The 27,559-nt window shown below is 31.4% G+C and overlaps 1 protein-coding gene across 1 annotated transcript in view; it reads left to right on the top strand.

Annotated features, from left to right (window-relative positions):
* Window positions 1-2,648: 2,648 nt before the first annotated feature.
* The window catches only part of LOC145287933 (zinc finger protein 346-like), a 36,802-nt gene continuing 11,891 nt past the window's right edge, over window positions 2,649-27,559 (top strand). The window contains exons 1-2 of the mRNA XM_080135886.1: window positions 2,649-2,784; window positions 20,044-20,185. Coding sequence (XP_079992012.1) covers window positions 20,115-20,185 — 71 coding nt within the window. The 5' untranslated portion in view covers window positions 2,649-2,784; window positions 20,044-20,114. The remainder of the gene's footprint in view (window positions 2,785-20,043; window positions 20,186-27,559) is intronic.

Genomic DNA, 27,559 nt, shown 5'->3' with positions numbered 1-27,559 from the left:
TGTGCCAAGTTCAAATCCAGTTCGCTCCACAGAAACACTTTCACTTGGGGATATTGGCAACCTTCACGTGGTTCCTCTTGTAAGTACCCGATATCCTTCTAGAAAGAATTATTAAAAGAAAGATATTGAGGAAATAAATCATTATTTTATTATTGGAATTCTTTGAGATGAATAATTTGTATATTTATTTATTTATTTGCGAACTGTTATCCTTATCTTCATAATTGTTGTTTCACAACGTTTTGGCCAACTGTTCATCTGGCCTTTATCAGGTGGTTAACGGCGATGAGATAGAAATGCTGAGTCTCTTAACTGTATCCTCAGTAATTACTGCTTTCCATAGTTGTTGGCGTCTCACTACGGTTGCAGATAAGCATTGTCTAAAGATAGCAGTTTCAATCTTACCCAGAGTCGACCAGAGGATTAGTTGGTCAAAACGTGTTGAGACAAAAACAACTATCGAAGGGAGGAATTACTGAGGATACAGCTGAGAGACTCAGCATTCCTATTCCATCGCGGTTAACTACCTGACGAAGGGGAGAAGAAATGTTGGTAGAAACGTTGTGAAACAACTATAAAGATGAAGCTAACAGTCCGCAAATAAATAAATAGAAATCATCATAAATGATGCTCAACAACAACACCTTATGAACCTGCAGCTTTGTCCATTTTTATTTTTTAAATTTTAGAAATGGCAGCCCTGACCATTTCTGTGCTCACATTGACAGGATGATCCTCGTGTGGTGAGACAACAAAAAGGCATAATGATTCCCATTCATATTTCACATTTAAGAGTCACTCATACTGCTCTACCCATGCTTTCGGCTGCATTTCATTACTTAGAGAAAATTCCATTTCTGATTGGTTACTCACAAACAACATCCAAGTTGACACATTGCATGTATAATATAAATCTCACCTGTCTGTTTAAATGTATGTATGTATGCCTAAAACTTTCAACACAGGTAATGGATTTTCATGACATCAGTATTATTTTGAAGCTCGAACCTCAGACGATAAATATCGAAAAATTGGCTAAAAACATTAATTCCTTTACTGGGCACTTTTCTATAGCGAGGGTCGCTTTTTTCGCCAATATTTTTGAAAGTCATCCCCTCTTTTCGATTGACTAACCTTAATTTAAACCTTTGCCACTTCTGGTTTGGTGATGGATACAACAGCAAAAATATCACGTTTTTTTTTTTCATGGTCTTTTGCTCCTCTGCGGTACAGGTTTGAGCCTGCCTGCCTACTACCACTTTTTTTTTTTCTTTTTGCTCAACACACACCGAGACTAGTTTTATTGACAAGACAAAATACATGTGCATTTACTGAGCTTGGGGCTATGTCTTTGGACACAACTTTGTGTGCTTCAAAATGATGGACTGCCCTTCTAGCAGCTTTCTTTACAGAGTCATATGTTGTATGGGAACCAGTGCCTTTCTTTCACGCCTTGAATGCAAGATGCTTTGCCATGATCAATGAGTTTACTGCTTCAGTCCACCACCAAATCTCTTGGTGGCATGATGAGGTCTGCTCTTGTCATAAACGTCTTCAGTAGACTCCAGCAAATTCTTTTTAGCTTCTTCCAAGGGTCAGTGCTGGAAACCAATTTTCTTTCATTTTACTTTGTTACTTGAGCCACAGTTTTCAGAAATCAAGAGACCCCTTTCCTGGGGCTTACACTTGATCTCTCTCTCTCTCTCTCTCTCTCTCTCTCTCTCTATATATATATATATATATATATATATATATATATATATATATATATATATATATATATATATATATATATCTTGTAAATTTGTGGCATTGTAGACATCTTGGCTGGATTTCTTTCTTTCTTCAAACTGGTGGGTTTTCAGACCATTTCTTAAAAAGTTCGATCGTTTCTTGACATGCACACATTTCATTGGTCAATCTGTGCATAAGCGTTTGAGTCGTGTGTCTACTTCATTTGAATGGCCATCTTCTATGTGCAAACAAATAAAAACAAATAGATTGTTATATAATTTAAAAAATAAAGAATAGTTTCCATAAGCTCATACCTAAATGGAAATTGACAGATTTAATCTAAAATATTTTATTTTTATATGAGAAAAAAGATCTTTCTTTATATGTTATCAAATTACTATTATGCATATAAATGAGATATATTTTAATATTTTCTTTGTGGGCAACGTTCGCACTATACTTTTGTATTTATGAAGATTTCACTGACATAAATATTTATTTTTTTGGAGGGTGGCTAAATTATCGTCATCATCAACAACAGCCGATTAGGTCAGGTTTATTTCAGAAAAAAAATAACGCTACTTGAAATCGTTTTAATATACAAATGACGTTCTTAAAATAATTTATTGATGCAAATCCCATTTTTGAGCTTTGGAAACTGAAAAAAGTATGCTTTAAATCACAGATTAATGATTAGAAATTTCATTTTGATGTTCGCAAAAAAAAAAAAAAAAATACCGGAAATCTGTGATGCTTTTCTACACAGTTTCGTATCATCTTTTGTAATCGATTTAAAATAAATAAATAAAAGAAGCCTTTTTGTAACTTTAAAATAAATTAATTTTTTTCTGACATTTGTTTCATTTCTAGAACTCTTACTTAAATGACTCTTGGTTAATTTAAAAATAATTTAAAAAATCTACCCGATTCAATTTGACGTTGTCGTCGCCGTCGTCGGCGTGAAGCCGCCATTTTATACAGTGATTATTGAATTCCCTGGAAGCCAACCGCATCTCTTTGGCACATTGTCTAATAACCGGTTTCTGCTAAGTGAGTATCGTTTTTTACCCCCGGTTTTCATGATACCTTATTAGTTATTATCACTCGAAATGTTAATAGATTTGCGTAAAGTTTCTTTATTCAGTAACCATTTACATGTTTTCTTGACTAAATATTCAATGTGCCTCTTTTTATACCCCCCCCCTTTTTTTTTTTAAATTTCTCGCACCGCTCTAATTCGACAAAGTGACCTTAAATCATTTTGTATTATTTTTCTTTTGACAATATGGAAATTATGCCGTCTTATCCCGACTTTTCAGTAATTTCGTTATCGGTATTTACAGGAGGAACATGTCGTTTAATTAATCTATGCATAAATGGTGGACCTAGAAAGAAGGCAAGTCCCAAAATGCCCGTCACATTTCCGTAAAAAAAAAAAAGAAAAAAAAAAGCCGAACAAGAAACGTTTATTTCTTCTCTTCAAGCGGGAGTTTTAAAAGAAAGAAATAAAATTGATAAAATAAGAGTTTTCTGTTATTTAATTAATAATATTAACTTAAATCTCGTGCAATTTTTACTTAGCTTAATATATTTTTTAAATAGAAAACATGAAAATCGTATTCAAATACTCTTGATTTCTTGTTGAAATAATCCGAATTCAGTCCGCTTCTTTTTTTTTTCGTTTTTGCTTTTTTCCACAATTAAAAATTTTTTAATTTTTTTAACCTGTTTTTTTTTTTTTTTGTTAAAAAAACGTTTTTTTTTTTTGTTTTTTTTTACATACTAACCCTCTAAAGAAAAAAAATCTTTTTTTAGTGTGCATGCCCTTTTATTTTATTTTTTTTAACATTACATTTAATTTAAAAGATTAAATAAAAGTTTATTTTTCAAAAAAGTAAAATGCATTTTTTCTTATCCAAAACATTATAATCCAAATTTTTATTTGGTGCTAATGCAGAGAATGATCTGCGCTATTTTTTAAATCGTATTTCCAAGTTTAATTAAAGTTTTTTTTTTTTTTTTTATTATTCAATTGTAAAGTTAAAGTACAGAATAGGTACAAAACACCTTTCCCTCCCCATGTTAAGAATGGCTTTTTAAATAATAACGTTATTATTTCAGCACGGATCACTCTCTGCATGAGTACCTTTTATTTTATTAATTTCCCTTCATCAATTTGGAGGAAAAATGCGAAATCTTTCTTCCTTATTTAGGAAATTAACATTAGATCTTTTAAAATCGTCAATTCATTTCTTTCATACCAGAAATAGATTTTTCGGTTATTTAGAATTCAACCTACTTGAAAAGAAATAAACTACGGAAATGTCATATTCCAAAATTTACGTAAATTGATCAAATAGTTTTAAGAAAATCATTTTTAAGCGATTAATTTGAAATCGGTAGCATTACAAGGGACAAGGCTGATCTAATAAGTCTGGTTCACGTGAACTCCTCTCCCCCCTGCAAATTTTGTTCCTTTTCGTCTCTTTTTCAACTATTTCTGCGGATTATGATCGTTTGGACACTAAGCTACCAGATTAAAAAAAAAAAAATCAATATTTAAAGATTTGGAAGTGGGGTTCAATTTCACATATAACGTTCTAGTAAAACGATCCCCCATTTCTTGAACTAATTTATGATAGCCTCGTTTTGACCCCCCCCCCATTATTATTTTGTGATTTTTTTTTTTTAAAATTTAATTACGACTTTTTGCAAGGTTATCTAGATTCCAAACGAGAGAACATTAAGCATGCATCACGCATCAGTGCATCCACCAAGGCTGTATGTAAAACGTCGGCGTTTTACACAGTAACAGCAACGTTATCATTTCGTGTTTACTATTTTCGATGCTAATGCACTTACTTACCGCGCTATTTTTTAAATCGTATTTCCAAGTTTAAAGTTTTATGTTGTTTTTTTTTTTATTCAACTGTAAAGGTTAAAGTACAGAATACAAAACACCCTCGCCATGTTAAGAATGGCTTTTTAAATAATAACGTTATTATTTCAGCACGGACCAATAAGTGCATGAGTACCCTATTTTCTGAGTAAATTTCTATGAATGAGCATTATGGCTATAAGTGTTAATGGAAGTAACTTTTTTGCTATTGGATTTTCATATTTACATTGTAAAACAATAGGGACTGCCAAACGATTGTGAAGATTGGACCGCATGTTTCCGTGACGTCAGATTTGTCTATACTATACGAACTATGGAAAAGCAGAAACGACTTAATGATTTTTTAAAACCTTTGTTTATGTTCAAACTGCAATTAATAATTAATCTTTGTTATAATTTTGTCAGGTTTTAAGATTTACACAGTTTAATGATTAATAATATTATAAACCTTTGTATATTAAATATGAAATACAGTTTTACTGAATGTTCTTTTGGTTACCTACGGGCTTCCATATTTTGTTCCGTAAAAAGAGACACAAAATATGAGGGCGGGGAGGGACTACAAAATGCTTAATATTGTGCAATAATATTTTCAAATTGGTTTTAATCTGGCGATAAAATAGCTGACAAGAGTCATGTTTAGATTAAAACTTAATATTTAAAAAATTTAAACACAATTAAAAATCTATGTTGTAACGGAACATTTTCAAATAATGGAATTTTAATCGTTTTAATCTTTTAAAAATTAATGTTTACGAAGTTTCTTTTTCTTGGCAATTCAACTGATTATAGTATATATTAATTCGAAAAACCGCTATTTAAAAAAAACATTCAGTTTATATCAATTTTTTAATTGCAACTTCAAGGTAAATTTTTGTTCAATATGTGCATTTAAATTTTTTAAAAATAAATATTTTTTACTTATTTGAACTTGTTTCATAATAAATAGAAATTTCGATAGATTTAAATATATTTTGTTCGAATTTCGAAAAAATAACTATGTGGGGCACACACTAAAAAATATTTCCCCTCCTATATTTTAAGAAAACTGCATTTTATATGTAATTTCATTCTAAAATAGATAAGTATCGAAAATTTCACGAAAATCCGACCATTAGTTGATTTTTGCTAGATTTATTAAATGGGTGTATGTTTTCACGTTTGAAATGCCTACTACATGGGACCGTTATTTTAAAACGCCAATTATGTAAACACGGTTTTCGTCTCTAAATTTCATTATTTTCGTTCGATGAAAAAAAATTAAAAAAATTATCACTAGTTTATTTTGCCTTTCTTTTAAATGGTACAAAAGTTATATTGATAATATTAATTTATAATAAAGTTACATCGTTTTACATATAGGGTGAGGTAATTCTGTGGTGACTTTTGGCAGTCTCTATAAAACAAATAGGTTTTTTTTTTTCAACGAACTACAGACGAAAGTTAATAAAATTAATTTTAACGTCTTCTGTTGACACTTATCTAAAGATAATGTTGCTTAAAGGCCTCCGTACTTTTTTGGAAAAAAAGCGCCAGAAAATAAAGATCACCTATTATTTTAAATAATGAAATCAAAACGAATATTTTTTTAGGTCGATTTTGTATATGCAATTTTTATTATCTTAATCATATATTCTATTATATGAATTTTTTTTTTTTTTAAATATTGGAAACCTCTTATAAAAAAATCTTTGCTTAAACTTCATAGCATGTAATATTTGAAATTATTACAATTTAAAGGTTTTAAAATAATTATTTTTTAGAATTTTTTTTTTTTCGCAATTCAAATAATTATATTACCAAAAAAAAAAAAAAAAAAATTATCAAGAAAGTTTTTATTTTTATTTTTTTTTTTAATATAATATTGATTTTATGTCCAATTTTATTTCCAACATGAAGGTAAGTGAAATAAATAACGGAATTTTAGCTTTAAAAAAAAATGTTGAAATTTTTATCGACCTACATTTAATTTGTTTAGTTTTTGTAACATGAAATATGGGCGGGAGGGGGGGTGACCACCTAAAAAAAATATTTCCTCTAATATATTTAATGAAACCTACTCTTTTTATGTAAGTTTATATAATAATGAATAAATATCGAAAATTTCAGGAAAATATGACCATTGATTTTTGCTAGATTTTTAAAACATGGGTATGTTTACGGCTTCAAAAACGTCACTACGTAGGAACATTTTAAAGCGTCGATAATGTAAACACGATTTTTGTCTTGCATTTTCATTATTTTTGTATGGTGCAAAAAATTATTTTTAAATATTAGCAGTTTATTTGAACTGATAAGAATTATTTTATGCCAAGATGGGAATTTTATCTAACATGTTTGATACTCTCTGTTGAAGGCAAGAAATGAGATCATCACAAAACAACAAATCCTACATGTAAAATTCAAGACAAACTTTAATGGTACACAGGATATTATTGCAAAATAGTGCGCCCATCTTGGAGCTAGTAGTTTGCTTCAATGAAGCAGTAGTTTGAGTCCTTTTGCATTCTGCAATGTTGTCGTAGTCTGTTGTAGGGAAGGATGAAATTAGCCGTGTTCCATTAGATCTCATGGTCCTAAAGAATTGGTAGCTACACAAACAGGCTACATACCGAAGGTGGAAAGTTCACAATAAGAAAAGTCCGTAAAGCGGTTGTAGACATTCTGTCTTATAAGTAAGCCTAATTTGTAGGCTTTTACAAACATGTTCTATACTTCATCCACTGTTGAGATCTGAAACATAGACAATAATGTTAGCACCCAAGTCTTCTTTTTCTTCTTAGAAGACCTAATAAAAATAAGTCCTTCTTTGCTGGTCTGGAATGAACTGAAAAAGAAATAGAAAGTGGCGTCAAAGGCACGTAACTTGTCTGGTTAGATTTAACCAATCAAATCAATCGATACAATGGCAGTTAGGGCCTGTATTCTGACTGAAAATTTTCTTACAGAAGCTTCTTATTTTAAATGGTAAAAAAGTTATGATAATATTAAATTAGTTACATTGTGTTACATACAATGGGGATTAAAACTGTGGCATGCATTAGAGGTACCTAGAGAACCTCATAAATTTTGGAGCATTGGAGTATATAAATAACACTGAGGACTCTACCAATGTGGTTTTTTTTTCTTTTAAATAATAGACCTTCATCAATTTGTACTATATCTCCAGGGCCACCCATCATATTTCTGTCTTTAGCCATTTTGCTAATACATATATCTCTGCAATATTCATACCATTGAATTACAAATGCACATGAAATTCCATTCAGAATTGCTGAACATGTCACAGGTAGTTGACAGACAAAATTAAAAATTAATGCTAACACTTATAAACTAAGGTGTGACCCTTCAAAGAAGGTCGTACTCCTTATTGAAAGTTGTTTTATACACTTACATCTCCGGCAAACTTTATCTAATTTGGCTTTTGAATAAGCCTGCATGGACATAGGATGCCCACCTGAACAAAAAATCTTTGGTTTGACAATATTGTGTAGCTGAATCCTTGAAAAAGTTTTTTTAATAATACTATAATAATAATAATAATAATAATAATGGCGGTGAGGGAGGGGGGGGGGTAGAACTTTCCCAAAGTAAAAAAATTGCAAAATGATAATGATGGGGGTGGGGGCTGAAAGACCCAACGTCAAAACGAGGCTATCGTAAATTAGTTCAAGAAATGGGGGATCGATTTACTAGAATATTGTATGTGAAATAGATCCCCCCCTCCCAAATCTTTAATTATTGAATTTTTTTTATATATAATCTGATAGCGTAGTGTCCAATCCCTAATAATCCTCAGAAATAGTTGAAAAAAGATGAAAAAGAAAAAATTTGTAAAGGAAGGTGCGGAAAGTTCATGTGAATCATTTGAATTATTGTAGACTTATCTGCCCATCTGACATCACTATCTATTTTTTTTTTTTTAAGTTTAATCTATTTTAAACTGATAAATTATTGCATAATAAAAATAATTAAAACAAAAAACATTTTTCTTATTTCAAATTATTTAATCAAGCTAAAAATTCTTTTTATTAAACTTCAGGCATAATAGCCAAAAAAAAGTGTGAAAAAAAATAAATATATGGCAAAATAAGTTACTCTTCTACCTATCTGGGTAAGTTTTTTGTTTAATGCATTTATTTACTTTGTAACAAAAATTAGTGTCAAGTTTAAGCATAAAAAATAAATGGTTGTTTTGTTACAGCCATTTGGATCCTCAATAATTGCTCAAAAATTGAAAAATAAAGAAAATGCTGTTAATACATTACATTTTTGCATGATTGGTGAAATTTATTGGATGGATTTCTACCAGTATCTATCGGTACATAATTGCATAAGTATTGAAAATATATGATGCTCTTATTAACTTAATTGAGCACTTTGTAATTTTTCATACATATGGTGATGGCCACATTTTTATATAAGAAGGCCATGTCTACAGGATTGGAATATTCAATTGTGTTCATGCGGATGGTTCAGCAGGTCTTACTTATGTATTACTATATGTGTGTAACAAACATTGATGACGGCCTAAGAAAAATAAGTACATATATGGTGAACATTACGAGCTGAAACAATTGTTTATGCTAACAAAGGATGATGAATTGATGAGTTTTGTTCCTTGTATTCAAAGTGGTTTACATAATGAAAAAAAGGTATGCTCTAGTCTTGCACTATTGAGCTATTAGAAGAAATGGTGTATGTATGTATATATATATATATTAAACTTTTTTTTTTTGTTTGTTTTACTAGACTAGGGAAAATTATAGCCTGTTGACTTAGAATGAATGCTTCATGACAAATTAATGGTTCAATTTTTTTTATTAAATGCTAATCCCTATTAATCACTAACTGTGCATTGAACAGATACCGTAATATTTAGTTTGTTGCACCTGACTCGAAGAAAAGTCAATTCAAAATTTTAGCCAGATCAGTCCAGTAGTTTCTGAGAAAAATTCTAAAGTGAATGTGGTATTGTGGTGACTAATTCCTATATTGTGCACTAAATGGATACCATAATACTTATCTGCTGAACTTTATAAAAAAAAAAAAAAAATTCTCTGCAAAAGAGTTATTAAATTTCTCATCAGGAGGGAAACATCCAAACTTTACTCTCTTTCTCTCCACCATCAGTGCATACCTTGAATGCTGAATGTTTGATAATGTTAAAGCGAAATTATTTAAAGGCAACCATAAATTGTGAGATGATGTCTGCATAAGGCACCAATTTTCTAAGTGTAAGAAACTTTTAATATTGTTGACGATGAACAGTTGTATGGTTTAAGGAAAGCTTCATCAATATTTCTTCAAATGACGCAGTAGGGGTTTCTTTAGCTGATGCCACAAAACTGTACTGGATGTTTTGATTGGTCTTCATTTTGAAGAGTCAATTTTGTAATTTTCGTATTCATTTATTTAAGCTGCTTTCTCCATTAGCTGAATCCAAATTTTGTTTCATTATAACTGCAAAATTACCTGCTTTAAACTTGAAGCATTATGTCTCAAATGCTTTTTGAATGCTATTGTGTTTTAAAGGCTTTCAACAAACATTTAATTAAGATTGTATTTTACAAGCAAAATTATGTATAAATATTTTATTCCATTAGACATTCTCTGTTACTATAAAATTTCAAGAATTTAAATCCAGACAGAACTCATGGGATGACCTAGAAAAGATCCATCTGTGCTCTTTCAAAAACTTGGTATTGATGGGATTATGGATGCCTTATATGCTCAACATCATGGGTGGTTCGGCTATATGCAGCAGAACACTTGCATCAATTCCATAATGCCTCTACATATCTCCGTATTATAGATCATGGAAGATCGAGCACAAATACTTTAGAAATGATATGACTGCATGCCACTTGACTGATGTCAATCATGAAGTTCTGGATATCCGCAGCACCAAAATCAAAAATACCAAAACCGGATGAAGAAAAAGAAGTTACATATCTAGTAATTTTAGGGCATTAGACCAACATTTGCCAAAATTTGACAAACGGTTTGAAAATTTCTGCTGAGATTCAACTATCAATGCCTATAAAATAGCCAAATTTCAAGGAAAAATACCAATACATATATTCAAAATATTTACAGATATAACTTCATCTAGACATCTATAAATTGTTGATTATTATCTTTATTTCATGCATATAAAAACATTTTCATGATGGGCTTTGCATAAATTAGGAGCCAGTGAATAGTTGAAGGTTGTTCAAGCGATGTACAGAAATGCGCAGTCATGTTAGAATTAATAGCACATTTTTTACTGGCGGTTTTAGTGTTAAAGTGGCAGTACATCAGATCTGTATTCAGTCTATTGCTTTTCATCGGTCTTCCAACTGCTGCTCTCTAACAATGCCTCAACCTATTAAATTAATTTGTAATGTAATTCTCCTTACATCTCTGCCTATGTAGTGCAAACATATTGATGGGTAACTTGGTTTTAGCTGAGCTGTCAGATCCATGGAACATCCACCTTCAACAGTGGAATCACAATTGCTTGATTATTTTGTGAAACCTTTCCCAGGGACACAGGAGTGCAAGTCAGGGAAGATGCTGACTTAACCTGACGAAGTTAAATGATATGGCAAAAACATTTGTGTCGTAGGAACGTTGCCCAAAGAGTTTCTAGCGTTTGTCTGAAAAAGATATATGCTTATGATGTGGTGTTTTTATGTTAAATGAAGCAAGACCTATTTGTTAATGACTTTGCGGAAAGCTGTGGAAAGTAAAAGTTTAAGAGTGAAGACCAAAGTGACGATCAGTCATTGTAGGGCTGGATTTGCTGCAGAAAAAACTTTTGCTCAATTTGGAGTTGCGAGCAATTCAATTTTTGTCCTTGTAAGCATTGAGTATACAAAAAATATGTTGGAATTACAGGTAGGTTGAGAAACAAGTTGGTGTGCAACAAATGTAAAACAATGGACTCAGATGTGAAAAACATGAATTTGGATGACTAGATTATTATTGAGGTTGTTCAAAACTTTGTTACCTTGGTGATCTCATTGAACACAACTAGGTGCTGATGTGAAAGCAAGAGTTAAGAGTGGATGGAGTAAGTTCAGGAAACTTCTGTCATTACTAACTAGCAGAGCGTTGAAGAATATCAGACATGTATGCACAGTGTAATATATCTAAGTGAAACCTGGCCAGTGAGGGCTAAAGGTTGCATGGAGAGAAATAATGAGGTTTGATCACATTGATTGTTGGTTTGGTTACATCAAAAGAATGGATGAGTTCTTTGGTTTGTAAATGTCATTGGCAGTAGGATCAGTTTGCATGAGGAGGTGAAGGAAAACATAAGGAAGGATTTGAGAGAAAGAGGGATAATTAAAAACCTGGCCAGAGATAATTTAGTTAAAGAGTCAATTTCTAAAAGCTATCCAATACATCATGTAGAATAGATGATGAATGAAACGCATCCTTGAATATTAATTCACCTGTAACATATGTCAAGAAAAGACTTTTATACTATTGCCACACTAATACTATTGCCACACTAAATGGACACAAAAAGTATGACCATGATTATCACGCTTTGACATTTTGACATTTTTCTCTTTGACACTACAGTCAAATACGTACTAGTGTTCTTATGAAAACATCAAATGCTGGAAAAACTATCTTGTAGACTACATTTTTTGACACAAATATGCTTATTAAAGTTTCACCAGACTGTTATGCATATATTGCAATGGCTTTTATGAATCTAAATTTCTTATTGAAAGATTAATGTAATGGTATTAGTAGATAGGTTCCCAATCTTTTTTTTGGTCCGCACCACTTAAGAAATTTTCCTAAAACCTTGCATCCCTTAAAATTTCTGAACTTTTTAAATACATGGTTGGATTAAAACTATTCAGCCATGTATTTAATGGCCACTTAATAACAGTACATAACCCTAAAATGACAGCAAAAAGTTAGTACGTTGCAAAAGAGTAACATATAACCAATATTCTATTTTTTATCTACCCCCTCCCCTCTCCCTGAATATTGGCGTGCATTTTGACAAACTTCTTGGCTTGACCATTACTCCTGATCTTAAATGGAACACGTACATCAGATCTGTTGCCAAGGCCGCTGGAAAAATGGTGGGATCTTTCTATCGATCCAGTAGATATCTCACTGCTGATGCTATTCTCTATCTATATAAGAGCCAGGTACGTCCAAGGATGGAATACTGTTGCCACATCTGGGCAGGAGCTGCTAGAAAGGACTTGGCCTGCCTTGATAGAGTTCAAAATAGACTTCGTAGCCTCGTAGGAGATGTCCTTTTCTCTTCCTTGCAACCTTTATCTCACAGACGAGATGTTGCGAGTTTGTCTCTGATGTATCGTTATTTTCATGGAAAGTGTTCGACTGAGCTTCAATCTATGGTCCCCCCTCGCCAAACTTTCACAAGAAACACTCGTCTAGCTGTAAACACTATCAATAATTTTCCCCACTCTTTATCTGTGCCTAAACCTAAACGTAGATTCCATGAACAAAGCTTCTTTCTTAGAACTGCACGCCTGTGGAATTGTCTTCCGTTTTTCTGCTTTCCTGCTGACTACAATATGGTTGTGTTCAAGTTTAACGTAAATAAGTTCTTGATGAGCCGTTCCATATAAGTTATCAACTTTACCAAATTTTCATTACTTATGATTACTATAATGTCCAATTTCTACTGTACACTCTTTAACCCTTATCCTTGAGTGGCCTCTTGGCCTTGATAATGTGGTCATGCCTATGTAAAAAAAAAAAAAAAAAAAAAAAAAAAAATCTCTAAGAGGTGCAAGCATGCCAGATTGGAAACCTCTGTTTTAATGTTTTCTGGTACTGCTGTGCAGATGAATTGATGTTCTACATTATTGTACATGGAACATCAATTTACTTTCTTCGTTCAGTTGACTCTTGCATCCAATTTTTTCTTCAACCAATCTATGAATTTGTGCAAGAGAACCTGTGGATTAATATTTTCATGTACAGCAAACTCTTTAATCTTATCCAAGAGAAGATATAGGATACAATTTTCTGTTTTCCGTTCAGAGTTGTCTGTGAGGCATTTTTGGGTTCAACCAACAAGAATAGTATGTAGAAGATGCATTCTCCATGTTCTATGGAATTAGAAAAATTTAAACTCTCTTGACCTCTCAATTTCCACTGTTTCTTAATTTTTAAAGCAACTCCTTTGTACTTATCATCTTTTGAATTACATTTGGATTTATTCATCCACAACTCATGATTGTGATAAGTGTTTGAATTAGTTTATTGTGTAACTAGTGGGGATGGGGGCAGCCTTGCTTGGTCGTAAAATATGCATAATTATATTTTAATTTATGCAGATTGTGTATTGTTACAAAGTCGATTCTTGGAATATTATATAGAATATATATAGTACTGATTTCAAAAGTTTGGAAAAAAAAATGACAGGTTTCATCAGCTAGAATCGAAACCAAAACATTTAGCGCTCTATCTGCATTACCTATCATTCGACATATAAGGAAAATTTAAAATTGAACCACTTCCAGCTATGAATGAATTTGCATATGCGCAAAAGTAATTAAAATATGTCAGCAAATTGAAATGAACATTTTACATTTCAACTTGATGACATATTTCTACACGTGTTATTCATCCATCCAAACAAAGATTTTACTCACTATAAACCATCCTTGGTGTATAATTACTATTTTCTGTTAATTTCAGTGTTATGTGACCAGTACCTTAAGAGTTTATTGGTTAAATATTTTCGCATGCCCATACATACATCTTTTTTATTTAGATTGATTAGAATTCTACACAAAAAACAAATTGAGTGTTGATATCAAGAAGCCAACGTCTAATTGTATGTACCACCATGTTTTAAAGGAGCACTATTCCTTTATGATTATGCAGTTAGTCATATTATTCGACAAACAACTAATGCTTTTTTATTATGTTTTGAATCCTTTGAGATGAGGCTTCATAATTTGTGCATTCATTCTTTTCATCTCCATAGTTGTTGTTTCACCACGTTTTGGCCAACTTGTCCTCTGGCCTTCTTCACATGATTATTTGCGATGGTATAGGAATGCTAAATTTTGTAAGGCAGTAATTATTGAGGATAAGTTACAAGACTCGGTATTCCTATCTCCTGGTTAATTACCTGAAGAAGACCAAAGGATGAATTGGCTGAAATGTGTTAAAACAACTACGAAAATGAGAATAAGTCTGCAAAAGAATGAATGTACAACTATTACATTATTCGAGATTGCCTTTGCAACTGTCGCATCATTTGATCTTTCTGCAATTGCTACATTATTATTGTAACATTTTAGAAATATCTTATGTCAAGCAAAAATATGAGTTCTCTACTCTTTAGCGGAATTTCACTTTTTTTTTTTTTTTTACCCAGAAAAAGTGCATTCCTACTTAAATCATTGCTTGGTCAAAATTTATTTTGTTTTTTCTCTTCCATATTGTAAACGCTTTATTCCTTTTTTTTTTTTTTTTTTATTTGGTTGGATTTTCTTTTCTTTTTTGTCTCTTTCCTCTCACCTTATCTTTTTTTCCTGTTTTTCTCCTATTCCTTTTCTTTGTTCTAGTTTGAATGCCAGCCTTCACCTGCTATCTCATACATTTAAACTGTGAGATCTTTTTAAAATGTTAACCGTTCCTTTACGTGCAATTGTTTGTATCTCTTCTGAACTTGGTTCACTGGGTATATTTGCCAGATAGTTTTGAAAATTGTTTTTCATGAGTCCAGTTTCTCTTATAATTGAATGATAAAGATCTTTCTAACATTGTTTCTCTGTTTTATGACAGTTTATGAAAACTGAAAAGTTAATTTTGCCGTAAAAGCTAAGATTTCATACAGTAGGGATGGGAGAGGAGCAAAGTATAGTGTCTGTTCTGATACTATACTTCATCTTTTCAGTCCTTGATCGATGAGCGCGATTCCTTCTAAATTTTTATTTATGTCCTAATCTAGAGTGCTCCTTTTTGGAGAGATGTATTTCCCTACATTAAAAAAAAGCAACCGTGTGTCTATAGGCAAGGACTATAAAAAATGATGCTCCATTGTAACAAATAAATGCAATTGTAAATGAAACCATAGTTTATAGTTATGAAAGTGAAATAATAAAAATAGTAACATGAGGTTACAGTATGGGAGAAGGAGTTTCTTGGGTTTCTCAATTGGGCAATGCTAAGACATGTGTCCTGCCAGTAAATATGGAGCTAATTCTTAGATGTGCATCTAGTTTTTTCTTTTTACTCTACTTTTTAAATACGTGTTTAAATTATTTTTATTTTTACAAATCAGTTTGTAACATACACAAATGCACATTGGTTTTGTAATGAACTAGATGGAACGTATTATCTAAATTCATCGGACTACTGTTCTCTTCTTGAATGTGATTTTTACAATGTTTCAGTCCATGTAACCTTTGACCTTCTTCAGATGTACCTTGTCGAACTCTGGAATTTGGATGGAATTTCAAATGCAACCTTTTATTTATTTCATGGGGGTAGCATGCTCTTGTTCCTGAACCTGAAGATGGGCGACTGAAAAATACAGTTGCAAATTATTTAGGACCTCTGTCCAGTCATGGCTGATGGAACAAGAGTATGCTACCCCTGTGAAGTAAATAAAATGTTCCGTTTGGAAATTCTGTCCAAATTCCCAAGTTTGACAAGATACATCGGAAGAAGGTCGGAGGTTATATCGACCAAAACATTGTAAAAATCACACTCAAGATGAGAACAGTAGTCCAATGAATCCAAATAATATGAATAACCAATCTTCATCCCAAAACTTCAGAAGGAAGTGCTGAAATTTAAATTACATAATCACTGTTTATTCAATGGTTTAGATTGCATAATCGCTTTTTATTCCACGTTTAGATTGCATAATCACTTTTTATTCCACATTTAGATTGCACAATCGCTTTTTATTCCACGGTTTAGATTGCATAATCACTTTTTATTCCACGGTTTAGATTGCATAATCGCTTTTTATTCCACGGTTTAGATTGCATAATCGCTTTTTATTCCACGGTTTAGATTGCATAATCGCTTTTTATTCCACGTTTAGATTGCACAATCGCTTTTTATTCCACGGTTTAGATTGCACAATCGCTTTTTATTCCACGGTTTAGATTGCATAATCACTTTTTATTCCACGGTTTAGATTGCATAATCACTTTTTATTCAATGGTTTTAATGTTTCTAGATTACTGTAAATTTTCTAAAAAAAAAAAAAAAAAAAAAAAAAAAAAAAAAAAAAAAAAAAAAAAAAATTTACTCAACTAACTTTTGTTCAACTAATGACAAAATATTAAAATACGAGAGCTTTTTTTCTACATAGTCACCACCATTAGCAATGCACTTTTGCCAGCCTCTTTTGATGCCTTGGTCATAAAGGTCCAGACTGCTTTTTCACTCACATCTCAGTCACTACTCTATAGTCGATAAACCCACCTTCTAACTGTGCAGACATCAACTGTATCGGCTTTATAAATGTTTAAGTCGTGGTGAATGTTGATCAGTTTAATTTTTTTCTGCAAGGAGGAATTTAATGACACATCTCTGCTTCTGGTGCATCTCCATGATAGGAGTTGCTTTTTTATAGTTTCACAGTTCATAATCTGCATCGGAGAAATGAAACTTTCAAGTCATGAATGCATAAGTTCAGTCATCATAACAATGCAATTTGCAATCCCCTTTAATCCATTCAGACTGATTAAAAAATAGGTGCCATTACTTTTTGGAGCACCTCTCCACAAGAACAAAGTGAGATACAGTTGTTTTTTCGGGAAGGGGGTCCAGTTCCACAAAAAAAAAGGGCACTCTGGATTGGAACAAAAATTTAAATTGCCTCAGTCAGTCTAGAAGGATTTCTCTTTCACTGACCAAGAACGGAAAAGATGGAATGCAGTATCCAAACAGGTACTACACTTTGCTCCTTGCCAAATGGTCAAGGAGAATATGGTATAAAGATTCAAGAAACATGTCTGCTTTATTTATATATATATATATAATTAAAATGAAATAAAATAGTTTTTTTATTTCAATTTTCACATGAATTATAATTTTTCATAACACAATATTGTCTTGATATTATAAACATAAAAAGGTTTTAGTTTTGTTACAAATTTTTTCTAAAAAAAAAAAAGAAGTAAAGTCTCTATTTCTAAACTTTTGACATTGATAATTTCTGTCGTATAAAATCAATATTTCATTCTAAATAGTCTGTTCATGTAGATTGTGTTGCCATATTCTTCAGAACAGTAAATATAATTTGATTTAATTCCTTAAGAAGATATTTTCTGGTTAGGAAGATTATAACCTGAACAGCAGCATTATGATATTACGATATTAAAAAAAATTCTGGCATTTTTCTATTTTCACTTTCAGATAAACAATTCTACATGCTTAAAATGCATATTAAACAGATATACCCCCCTCCCAAGCTTCTTTAGGTGTAACTTTCCAAACTTTGCAACCTCTGAAATTTCATATATATATTCCTGAGGTCAGTTAGAAGGTTCCCAAGTTCAAAAAGGTACACTTGATGATTAGAGATTATATCGGCCAAAATGTGAATACAACAAAGATGAGAATAGTAGTGAAAGTTATTGAGATGATCAAATGAATAAAATACTTACAAATTTAGTTTTTCTGATGAATATATAAACATTTCTTCTTATTGAACTTGATGGAACCTGACCACTTGAATTATGCCATATCTATATAATTATAAAACTCAAATGACCTTGTAATGATGTATGTTACCCACTTTCCGGTTTACGACATCCGGTTGCGCATATGCGCATGACCTGCGCACTGAAATATTAACATTATTATTTCGAAATTATTATTTAACATGGGAAGAGTGGGGTTTAAAATAACTTAAACGTAATACAGAAATGAACGATGTAAAAATAAAAAAATTAAAAAAAAAAAAAGTAGATATATCAAAATTTGAATTTAATTGCAATAAGTATTATGGTATCTGTTCAGTGCACATTTACCTATAATATGACATGCTGATCCAACAGGTTACGGGTAGTCTAGTATTTTCTTATTACTAAAATTTCTAAGTAATAATTCTTTTATTTTTACTATTCATAAAACAACAGAACTGGAGAGGTGGGTTTGTGAGTGGCGGCATGGGTTATTTTTTGATCAAAACTTTTCTGTTTTTAAATGGTTTTTAACAGTTTTATTGAAACCTATACCCATTAAAAAGAACTTATTAATTTTAGGAGTTTATTTTTTTAAAGCTATGGTCATTAAACCATTACCAATAGCTAGAGGCTACTAAGCTAATTAGGGAATGCATAAAACTTAGGAATATATGATAATTAGCCAATACAGAATTCCGAAAATGTGACAGTGTTACATATTCATTGCCACAATTCTAAGGCAGCACATTTAGGACTGCAGAACACAATGCGAAAGATCGCCAGTACATCTGAGAAAACACTAGTGTGATTATGCAGAGGGTATAATGTGAATGTGTGTCATCGCAAGTTTGGTCTGTTCAACTGCAGTACAGCATGATATTTAAGCATTGCATTCTATATAAAATTGTGCAGCTAAATGTTAACAAATGTTTCCGAATTTCTATCATGCAAAATTCAGGTTGAAGTGGACAGAATGATAAATTTATAATTTTTTATAAATATTTGACGGCATTCTAAAAAATTTTGATAAGTAAAGAACTTATTCTGAAAACTTCTGTTTTATTTGTTGTGACAAAAGTTCTTTTTCTTTAGGATAATTCCAAAATTTATCATGCAAGATTATATTTGCATAAACATAACTTTCTAGCTATTTCAGAAGTGGTCAACTATAGTTGAAGGCAACCTAAAAGCTCCTTTTCATTAGCTACTACACCAAGGTGTAGGAAAGGATACCTCTCCTTTCCCAGAATTACTTTATTTACCCTTGAACGTCTTCTTATAATGTTGAATGTTCAGTAAGGCAGCATCAGGTACAGTTTCTTTGAGGATTGAGCCCTGGTTTCCTGGCCCATTAGCAAACACACTAATCATTATGCCAAATTGGCCAATATTATATTATCTAACAAGCCTTAATGGAAATAAAAGTTAATGTGGGAAGAAAATAGATTGTCATATTAAAATAAAGTAAATTTTTTTTTTTTATTATTATTATTGAATATTTTGATAAACATAACTTATAATTGTGTTAATAAGGTAATAAGTCAAGTTTTGTATAAATTATGACCACACATTTAAAAAAAAATAATGGTGAGACCCCCCCCCTCCCTTCTTAGAATTCACCAATACTTTTTCTCCCTCCCTTCATTTCATTTTAATCTCTCTAAGATAAGAATTAAAAGAAAAATTATCTTTTTGAACTGTTTTAATTTTGTTACATCCTTTGCAATATCTTCCCTTTTTTTTTTTTTTAAATAGGGACTAAAGGGTTTTGCAATCCACGGCAAATAAAGCTTTCTCCTCCTTGTCCTTCTCCTCCTCCTCCAAGTATGGATTTGAATCCTCGTGGCCCACCAGCAAACAGAGGAGCTCGTGGCAAATCTTCCTTGTTGCCAAGAAAGTGTGTATCTAATTATTGATTTTATTTTGAAGTCAATCACACAGCACTAAATGTCTGTTTTTCTTAAAATTGAAGATTTTTTCCTATGAAATTATCAGCTTTTTATTTCTACTTTTGTTGCTTGTCAGATCAATATTCTGCTTGCTTTACAACAAACTTTTGATCTTATGTTTCGCAACTTTTGAGATGAGGATTGATAATTCATATTATTTGGATTATTCAGACTACTGTTCTCATCTTGAGTGTTATTTTCATGTTTCAGTCGATGTAACCTCTGATTTTCTGTAGGTGTATCTTGTCGAACATGGAGGGGGGAGGGTTGCACAGAATTTCAGCTGGAACCCTTTAGTTAATCCATGAGGGTAGGGTTCTCTTATTCCCTCAACCATGACTGAACAGAAATTCTAGGTAATTCGCAAATTGTATTTTGAGTATCGCCCCGCACTGAAGAGTGAACTTTCAACATCCAGAATAGTATGACTTGCAACTAAATTTTACCAAGTATTTTATCTACTACATCACGAGTCTGCAAGTTAAACTCTTCTGAAGGTTCATGGTTCAATCCTCAGTGCGGATGACACTCAAAATACAATTGCAAATTATTTTTGACTTCTACCCAATCATAGCTAAGGAGAGCATGCTACACTCATGGGATTAATAGTTCTATTTGACAGAAAGATTCCTGAGTTTGACAAGATACACCTAAAGAAGGTTGGAGGTTACATCGACCAAAACGTGAAAATTACACAAGATGAGAACAGTAGTCCGAAGAATGCAAATACAAAACTTTCAATAAGTCGCATTACATGTTGTTTCTCCAAATTACTACCAGAAAGATCAAATAAACTGAAACTGATTCTTCATTTTTGTTCTGCTAAACTGAAACTAAACCGACCATTGTGATAACCAGCAACAAAGGTACCATGAAAAGTAAAAGAAATTGTCAAAATGAATGGAAATTCTTCATCTAAGAAATTCAGACAACTTAAGACCATTCTCTTTTACTACAAAGTAATTTCAGTTGTGATGAATTTAAAAAAAAAAAAATTTTTTTTTTTTTTTTCTTCATTTCTCTTGGCAATCTTTCATTTGACAATCATTTGAAGAATTGAATATTCACTGTTTTGAATGAAGCTTGATCATTTGGTCACTTTCAAAAAGTGTTAGAAAATCTCTTGCAAACAAATAAAAAAAATTTTTTTTTTTTTTTTTTAATAATAGTGAAAGTTCAGTTGATAGACATTTTTCACATGGGTGTGAACAAGTTTTTTAGTTATGGTTTAATTTTTATAGGGCAAAAAAAAACAAAGCCCTTGAAATAAGTGCACATGCTAGGAAACTGTAACTGCTGTTTCACAAGCCCCTTTTCTGACTTCTAATCAAAATGTGACCCCCTCCCATAATCTGATTTTTTTTTCTTTTCTGTTTTTAATTCAGGCTTTTCTTTGCTCTATTAAGTGGGGGTGGGGATTTGTTTATATTCTTTGTCCATCAAAACTAACCCTCATTTTCATTTAATTTGGTTATTCAAAATGAGCCATTGTAATTTGTCACTACTATAAAAGGATAAATATTGATCATTTCTATACATGACTTAACCATCCAGGTTTGTGTGTGTGTGTATATATATATATATATATTGTAACTAAAAACTCTTCGGCCAGCGTTGTCGATAAATATCATGGACATCGCTGATAATGCAAGAGTTACATAATCTCCAACCGCACCTCCTGTTTTATTCCTGTAGCAAGTAGAAATTCAGGATGACAGGAAACAATGCCTATATATATATATATATATTTATATTTATATTTTTTTTTTTGATGAGAGTCGGCTGAAGAGAGCCTGAGGCGGACATTAAGAGCAGTCCTCAACTACCGGGCTTGAAACCGTCGTCGGTACCGACTACCGATATAAATGTAAATTCCTGTATATATTATGCAAAAAATATATTGCTCTTATTTCGAGAAAGGTTTTTTCCCTAATAATAGAGCACTGTATGGGATTTCTTTTTCTACAAAAAAGTACAAGTAATATATATATATATATATATATATAATGTATATACTAGATATACCCATTGGGTCACAATCACTACCACTATTTCTTCTATTTTGATTTCATTCAAAAATTTATAAACTGCGATATGTTAAGTAATTCTTCTTTCATAACTAAAAAAATAAGTCTCTTAATATCTACATATCTGTTAAGTTATACAGAAGTAATTATTTTTCTATCTAATTTTAGATGTATACAAACTAGTGCTGGGATGATTGAAAAACTTTTACCAATTTTGGTTCTTTTAAATTTCTAAATATTTAGATTCTGTTGCTTTCATTTTTTTCAAATTACTATAAAAACCCCATATAATGTCTATATTTTTGCAAAGGTAAAAAGTACACTTGGGATGAGGAGTATATATTAGATGAGTAGATCTTTCTAAATATATTTTTCTCAAATGTTTTCCTTGTAATTGATTGAAAATCTATATATCTATAAAAGTGAAGATATGTGTGTGTGTCTGTACATTTCCCTACCAAATAACTCTGTCAATTTTCCATCTAGAGACTCGAAATTTGACATAAGGGGTATTGAGATTTGGGAAAATCTTTTAAATCCGTTTTCGGCCAGAAATTTGGTGGTCAAGGGGTCAAAATTCAACGATTTGACCTTTGAAAGCTCTACCAAACTCCTCCGCCAATTTTGGGTCTAAACACTTGAAATTTTAGACATAGGTTACTTGGAGATGGATCAAACTTTATAATTTGATTTGAGCCCCAAAAAATAAATGTTAAGGGGTCAAAATTGGGGTCAAAGTTTAAAAAAAAACAAAAACAATTTGACCTCTGCGGTCTCTACCAAATTACTCAACCAATTTCTGGTTTAAACATTTTAAATTTTACATAAAAGGTATTCAGATATAGGGCAAGCTTTTTAATCAATTTGGGTCGAAAATTTGAGCTATCAAGGGGTCAAAGTTCAAAAGATTTTACCTAGCTAAATACTCAGCCAATTTTGCGTCTAAATATTGAAATTTATAAATAACACGTATTCAGACATGTGGCAAGCATTTTAATCGGTTTTTGGGCAAAAATTTGGTTGTTAAAAGGTCAAAGTTGAAAGAGTTGACCGTTGCAGAATTTACCAAATTCCTCCGCCAATTTTGGGTCTAAAGACTTGAAATTTTAGATGTAGGAAACTTGGACATCGGTAAAACTTTGTATTTTGATTTGAGACCAAAATAATAAATGTTAGGGGGTCAAAACTGGGGGTCAAAGTGTATAAAAAAAAAAAAAATTGACCTCTGCGGTCTCTACAAAATTACTCAGACAAATTTTGGTCTAAGCATTTGAAATCTTACATAAAGTGTATTCACATGTAGGGCAAGTTATAAACAGTACATGGGCCCGAGCAAAGCTGGGCTGAACTGCGAGGAGTGAAGAAACTGAAGATTTGTTTCTATTTTTAAACAAGGCTGATTTGCATTAGTTTGTTAGTTGCTATTTGAATTTTTTCATAAACAATTGAAAATAGTTAACAATTGGTATGCAAAATAAGATGTAAGAACAGAATAGTTAACAAAGCCTCCTCATGTTAAGAATGAGTTAAAATGTTGCTATTTAGAAAACTGTTTTGAACATGAGAAGGGTGGGGTGGGGAACTTTAATTATTCTGTACTTTTCCTCTATCCAGAAAATGTTCATATTTTTACCTTAACTATAACGATTTGTTTGGTTATTGTTACTGTCAATATAACATGTAATAGATTAAGTTGTTTTATTGTAAAAAAAAAAAAAAAAAAAAAAAAAAAATGATAATAATACTAATACCACTACTACTTCTACTAATGGCAGATTTGTAGATTAAACCCTCACCTAAATAACCCTTAAAAAAAAAATGATTGTACATTTATGTGATAATGTGTGAAGACTTTGAAAAACTTAGTGGAAAGAAATTAAAAATAAAAGCTCTTTTAGTATTTGGAGTGCGAGATCAGTTTCATATATAAATTTAACGCATCATTTCTGGGCCATTCTAAATTTTTAGGAATGTTCACCATTTTTTTGTTTGTTTACCACAAACCCTAAGTCAGACTGAAAAGGTATAGAACTATGTGTAATCGCTTAAAAAGGTAGAGCTCCTCACCCTCAAAAACAAAATCAAAATAAATGCACAGAGTTTATTTCTCAGGCGAAAATAATTTTTTGGGAACTTATTTTACGTTCAAATTATATGTGAAACTGTTTCCCACTCTACATTCTTGATTTATTTTCTCTTTTATTCCCTTTTAAATTTTTCGGTGTTCACATGTAATCACCTAAAAAGCGTAGAATCTCATTCCTGTTTGGAAGAATGATTTAGCTGAGGGAGTTAATCTACAGTACTGCAAATAATAATAATAATAATACTTATAAGTTATAGTAAAAAGAATCTATTGAATTTCTACAAAGATATATGCAAATATAAATTCAAGATGAAACAAAAATTAATAAAGAACATGGTAGGGATTATTTTTTATTTTATTTATTTATTTTTCATAAAACACGTTTTTGATATCTTACTAGCTTGCCCAGTTAAAACATATTGCCGGCAGAGGAATTAGTCGCATACAATTTAAGATGCACAGAATATCCTAACTTGTTACAAAAAGTGACCACATGTTGGATTTAAGGAAGTATAGAAAACGCATCTATATTGGTTTATGAAAATCAAATGCGAAGTAACTTTCAAAGCTTAAACGGGAAATAATTCTCATAGCTTAAATAAGTTTACTTTCGGTTTTAAATGCAGCTGTTGTCGGTTATTAATTGAAAATAAATTAAATATAAATTTGAAATAAATTGACTTCAAATAGTATTTCTAAATAGAACAATTAAAACAATTCTATTATAACAAACCATGAAATCAAGCTATTAAAATAGATTTTCTTTAATGTAATATGCAAATGAGAGTATTCATTGCATGTAGATTTCTTTTGAATACATAGTATATATAGAACTCATGCTGGAATAAAAGTTTATATAAATCCGTATAAAAATTAATTCATGAAACCATGTACCTTTTTGTACATAGTAATTAAATTGTGAACAGACAAGAATGCAACTTTATTATAATACAAGATTCAAGCAAGCAAGTAAATTCGGCCGGATGGTCCACAGTTTTATGATTATTAAGATACACTTAGATGAAAATTTTCTAAAATTAAAATTTATCTTTTCAGTGGAAGAGAAATGTAACAACAAAACTACTAAACGTTTCAATAATATTAATGACAAATATTAGTTTTTGATTTTGTCTTCTATATCCATCTCTACTCACCTTTTACATATATATTGAGCAATTTTGTTTTACAACCAAACCTGGGAAATCAAAATCTGAGAACTGATGATGTCAAGTGTGTTCTTGCACAAGTCATTAAATTAAAACTCATTAAATCCATTTATTATACCAAATTCAATTTGAGATTAAGCATTTCAAAATGCCCCCCAAAAATTTTTTAAAGGTGTTTTTGAAGGCTTACTATGCAGAAGTGTACCATTGTTGTGAGCAGATAATCAAATAATAAATAATTCAATAATATTTCTTTTATTTACCTGATTGTTTTTTACCTGTGGATGGTATTTATTGCAAAAATGTCGGATTTTTTTTTTTTTTTTTTTAACGTTCCACTTCAAAAGATCATAACTCCTTTCATAATAAACTTTATTAATCGAAATGTGAAACATGTTTCTTTATCCCATTAGCATAGAAATCCGGAGTTCTAGAAATGATGACGTCATTGAAGGCCAGTTCAGCATCATCTCAGTTTTCGAAGCATTTTTCACGCAGGAAGGTGTCAAGATGTTTTTAAAAAAGTGATAATCGATGGGCGAGAAGTCTGGTGAATATGATGAATGAGGCAGTCTCTTTGCCCAATTCGTTAAGCTTCTGCAGGGTCAGTTGAGCAACATGCAAGTGAGCGTTGTCATGGAGGAGAATTGGTCTCTTCATATTGACCAATCTCTGGCACATATGTTGGAGCTTCTGGTGCATTTTGTCAATTTGTCGGCAGTACTTCTCTGCTGTAATCGTTTAGCACAGATTCGAGAAACTGATGGATGTAACCGATTGCAGACTACCAAATAGTCACCATAACTTTTTTTTTTTTTTTTTTTTTTTTTTGTGTGTGCAATTTTGGGTTTTGGGAAGTGTTGTGGAGCTTCTCTGGCATCCAACCATTGTGCCGAATGTCACTAGTTGTCAAAGAATCCACTTCTCATCACACATCACAATCTGCGTGAGAAATGGGTCGTTTTTCTTGTGCAGAAGGAACGTAGAAGACTTCTCAAAACAACGATTTTTTTATTATCATTCAATTCATGCGGCACTCATTTATCCAACTTTTTTGACTTCCCTATTTGCTTTAAATGGCAAATGACTGTTTAGTGGTCAACCTTGATTTCAACAGCAATTTCTCATGCAGTTTTGCAAGGATTGGTTCCAATTAAGGCTTTCAAATGTTTATCAACTGCAGTCGGCTGGTTGTGACTGTCTTCATCTTTGAGGCTCTCGTCACCATTGCGAAATTTCTTGAACCACCGTTGGGTCACACGTTCATTAGCGGTTCCTGGGCAAACGCATCATTGATCTCACGAGCTGTCTTGGCAGCTTTTCGGCCTAGTTTAAACTGGAACAAGAAAATCATGCGGATTTGAATTTTGTCCATGCTGTCGAAAAGTCTGCAAAAAAAATGAATGAAGAGATTGAGAACAGTAACAAATAACACGACTTGATAGAGCGAAAAACGCGCTTCAAAATGATATATAACATGGCTATATATATCAATGAATTAATTCAGAAATCATATATAAAAGTAACATGTGAGCAAACGATATTGTTTTGGCACCAACTTAATAGTTTAAAAACAAATATTTATGATTAATATCAACAATAGAAAATTGAATAAAAAAAAAGTTAAAAGAATGATTTTTGGAATTGAAAATAAGGTTTAAATTTTCCAAATTCTAATATCCCAATAAGTTCCAATTTTGGTTATAGTCAGCTAATGTACTTTCTAATTTCTGACATAATGCTACCAGAAATAGTGACAACACAAACCAATTCCTTCACTGTTTTCTCTCACACGTATAAATTATTTATTTTGATTTTAATAATTTTATTTTTGTACTTTCATAAACATGTAATTATTATATAAATTCAAAGAAAAAAACTTATTTTTAAAATTTCAAAAATACAATTTTATTTTTATAATTTCATAAACATATTTCTTATAAAATTTTAAATAAAATAAAAACTTATTTTAATTTTGTTAAATTTTGTCTGTATAATTTTAATTTTTATTGCATACTTTTCAATAATGTCCTCTTTTTTTTT

The sequence above is a fragment of the Euprymna scolopes genome, chromosome 11, assembly GCF_053919585.1.
Source record: "Euprymna scolopes isolate OS-2025 chromosome 11, ASM5391958v1, whole genome shotgun sequence".
NCBI lineage: Eukaryota > Metazoa > Mollusca > Cephalopoda > Sepiida > Sepiolidae > Euprymna > Euprymna scolopes.
This window is presented reverse-complemented; position numbering and strand designations above follow the sequence as displayed.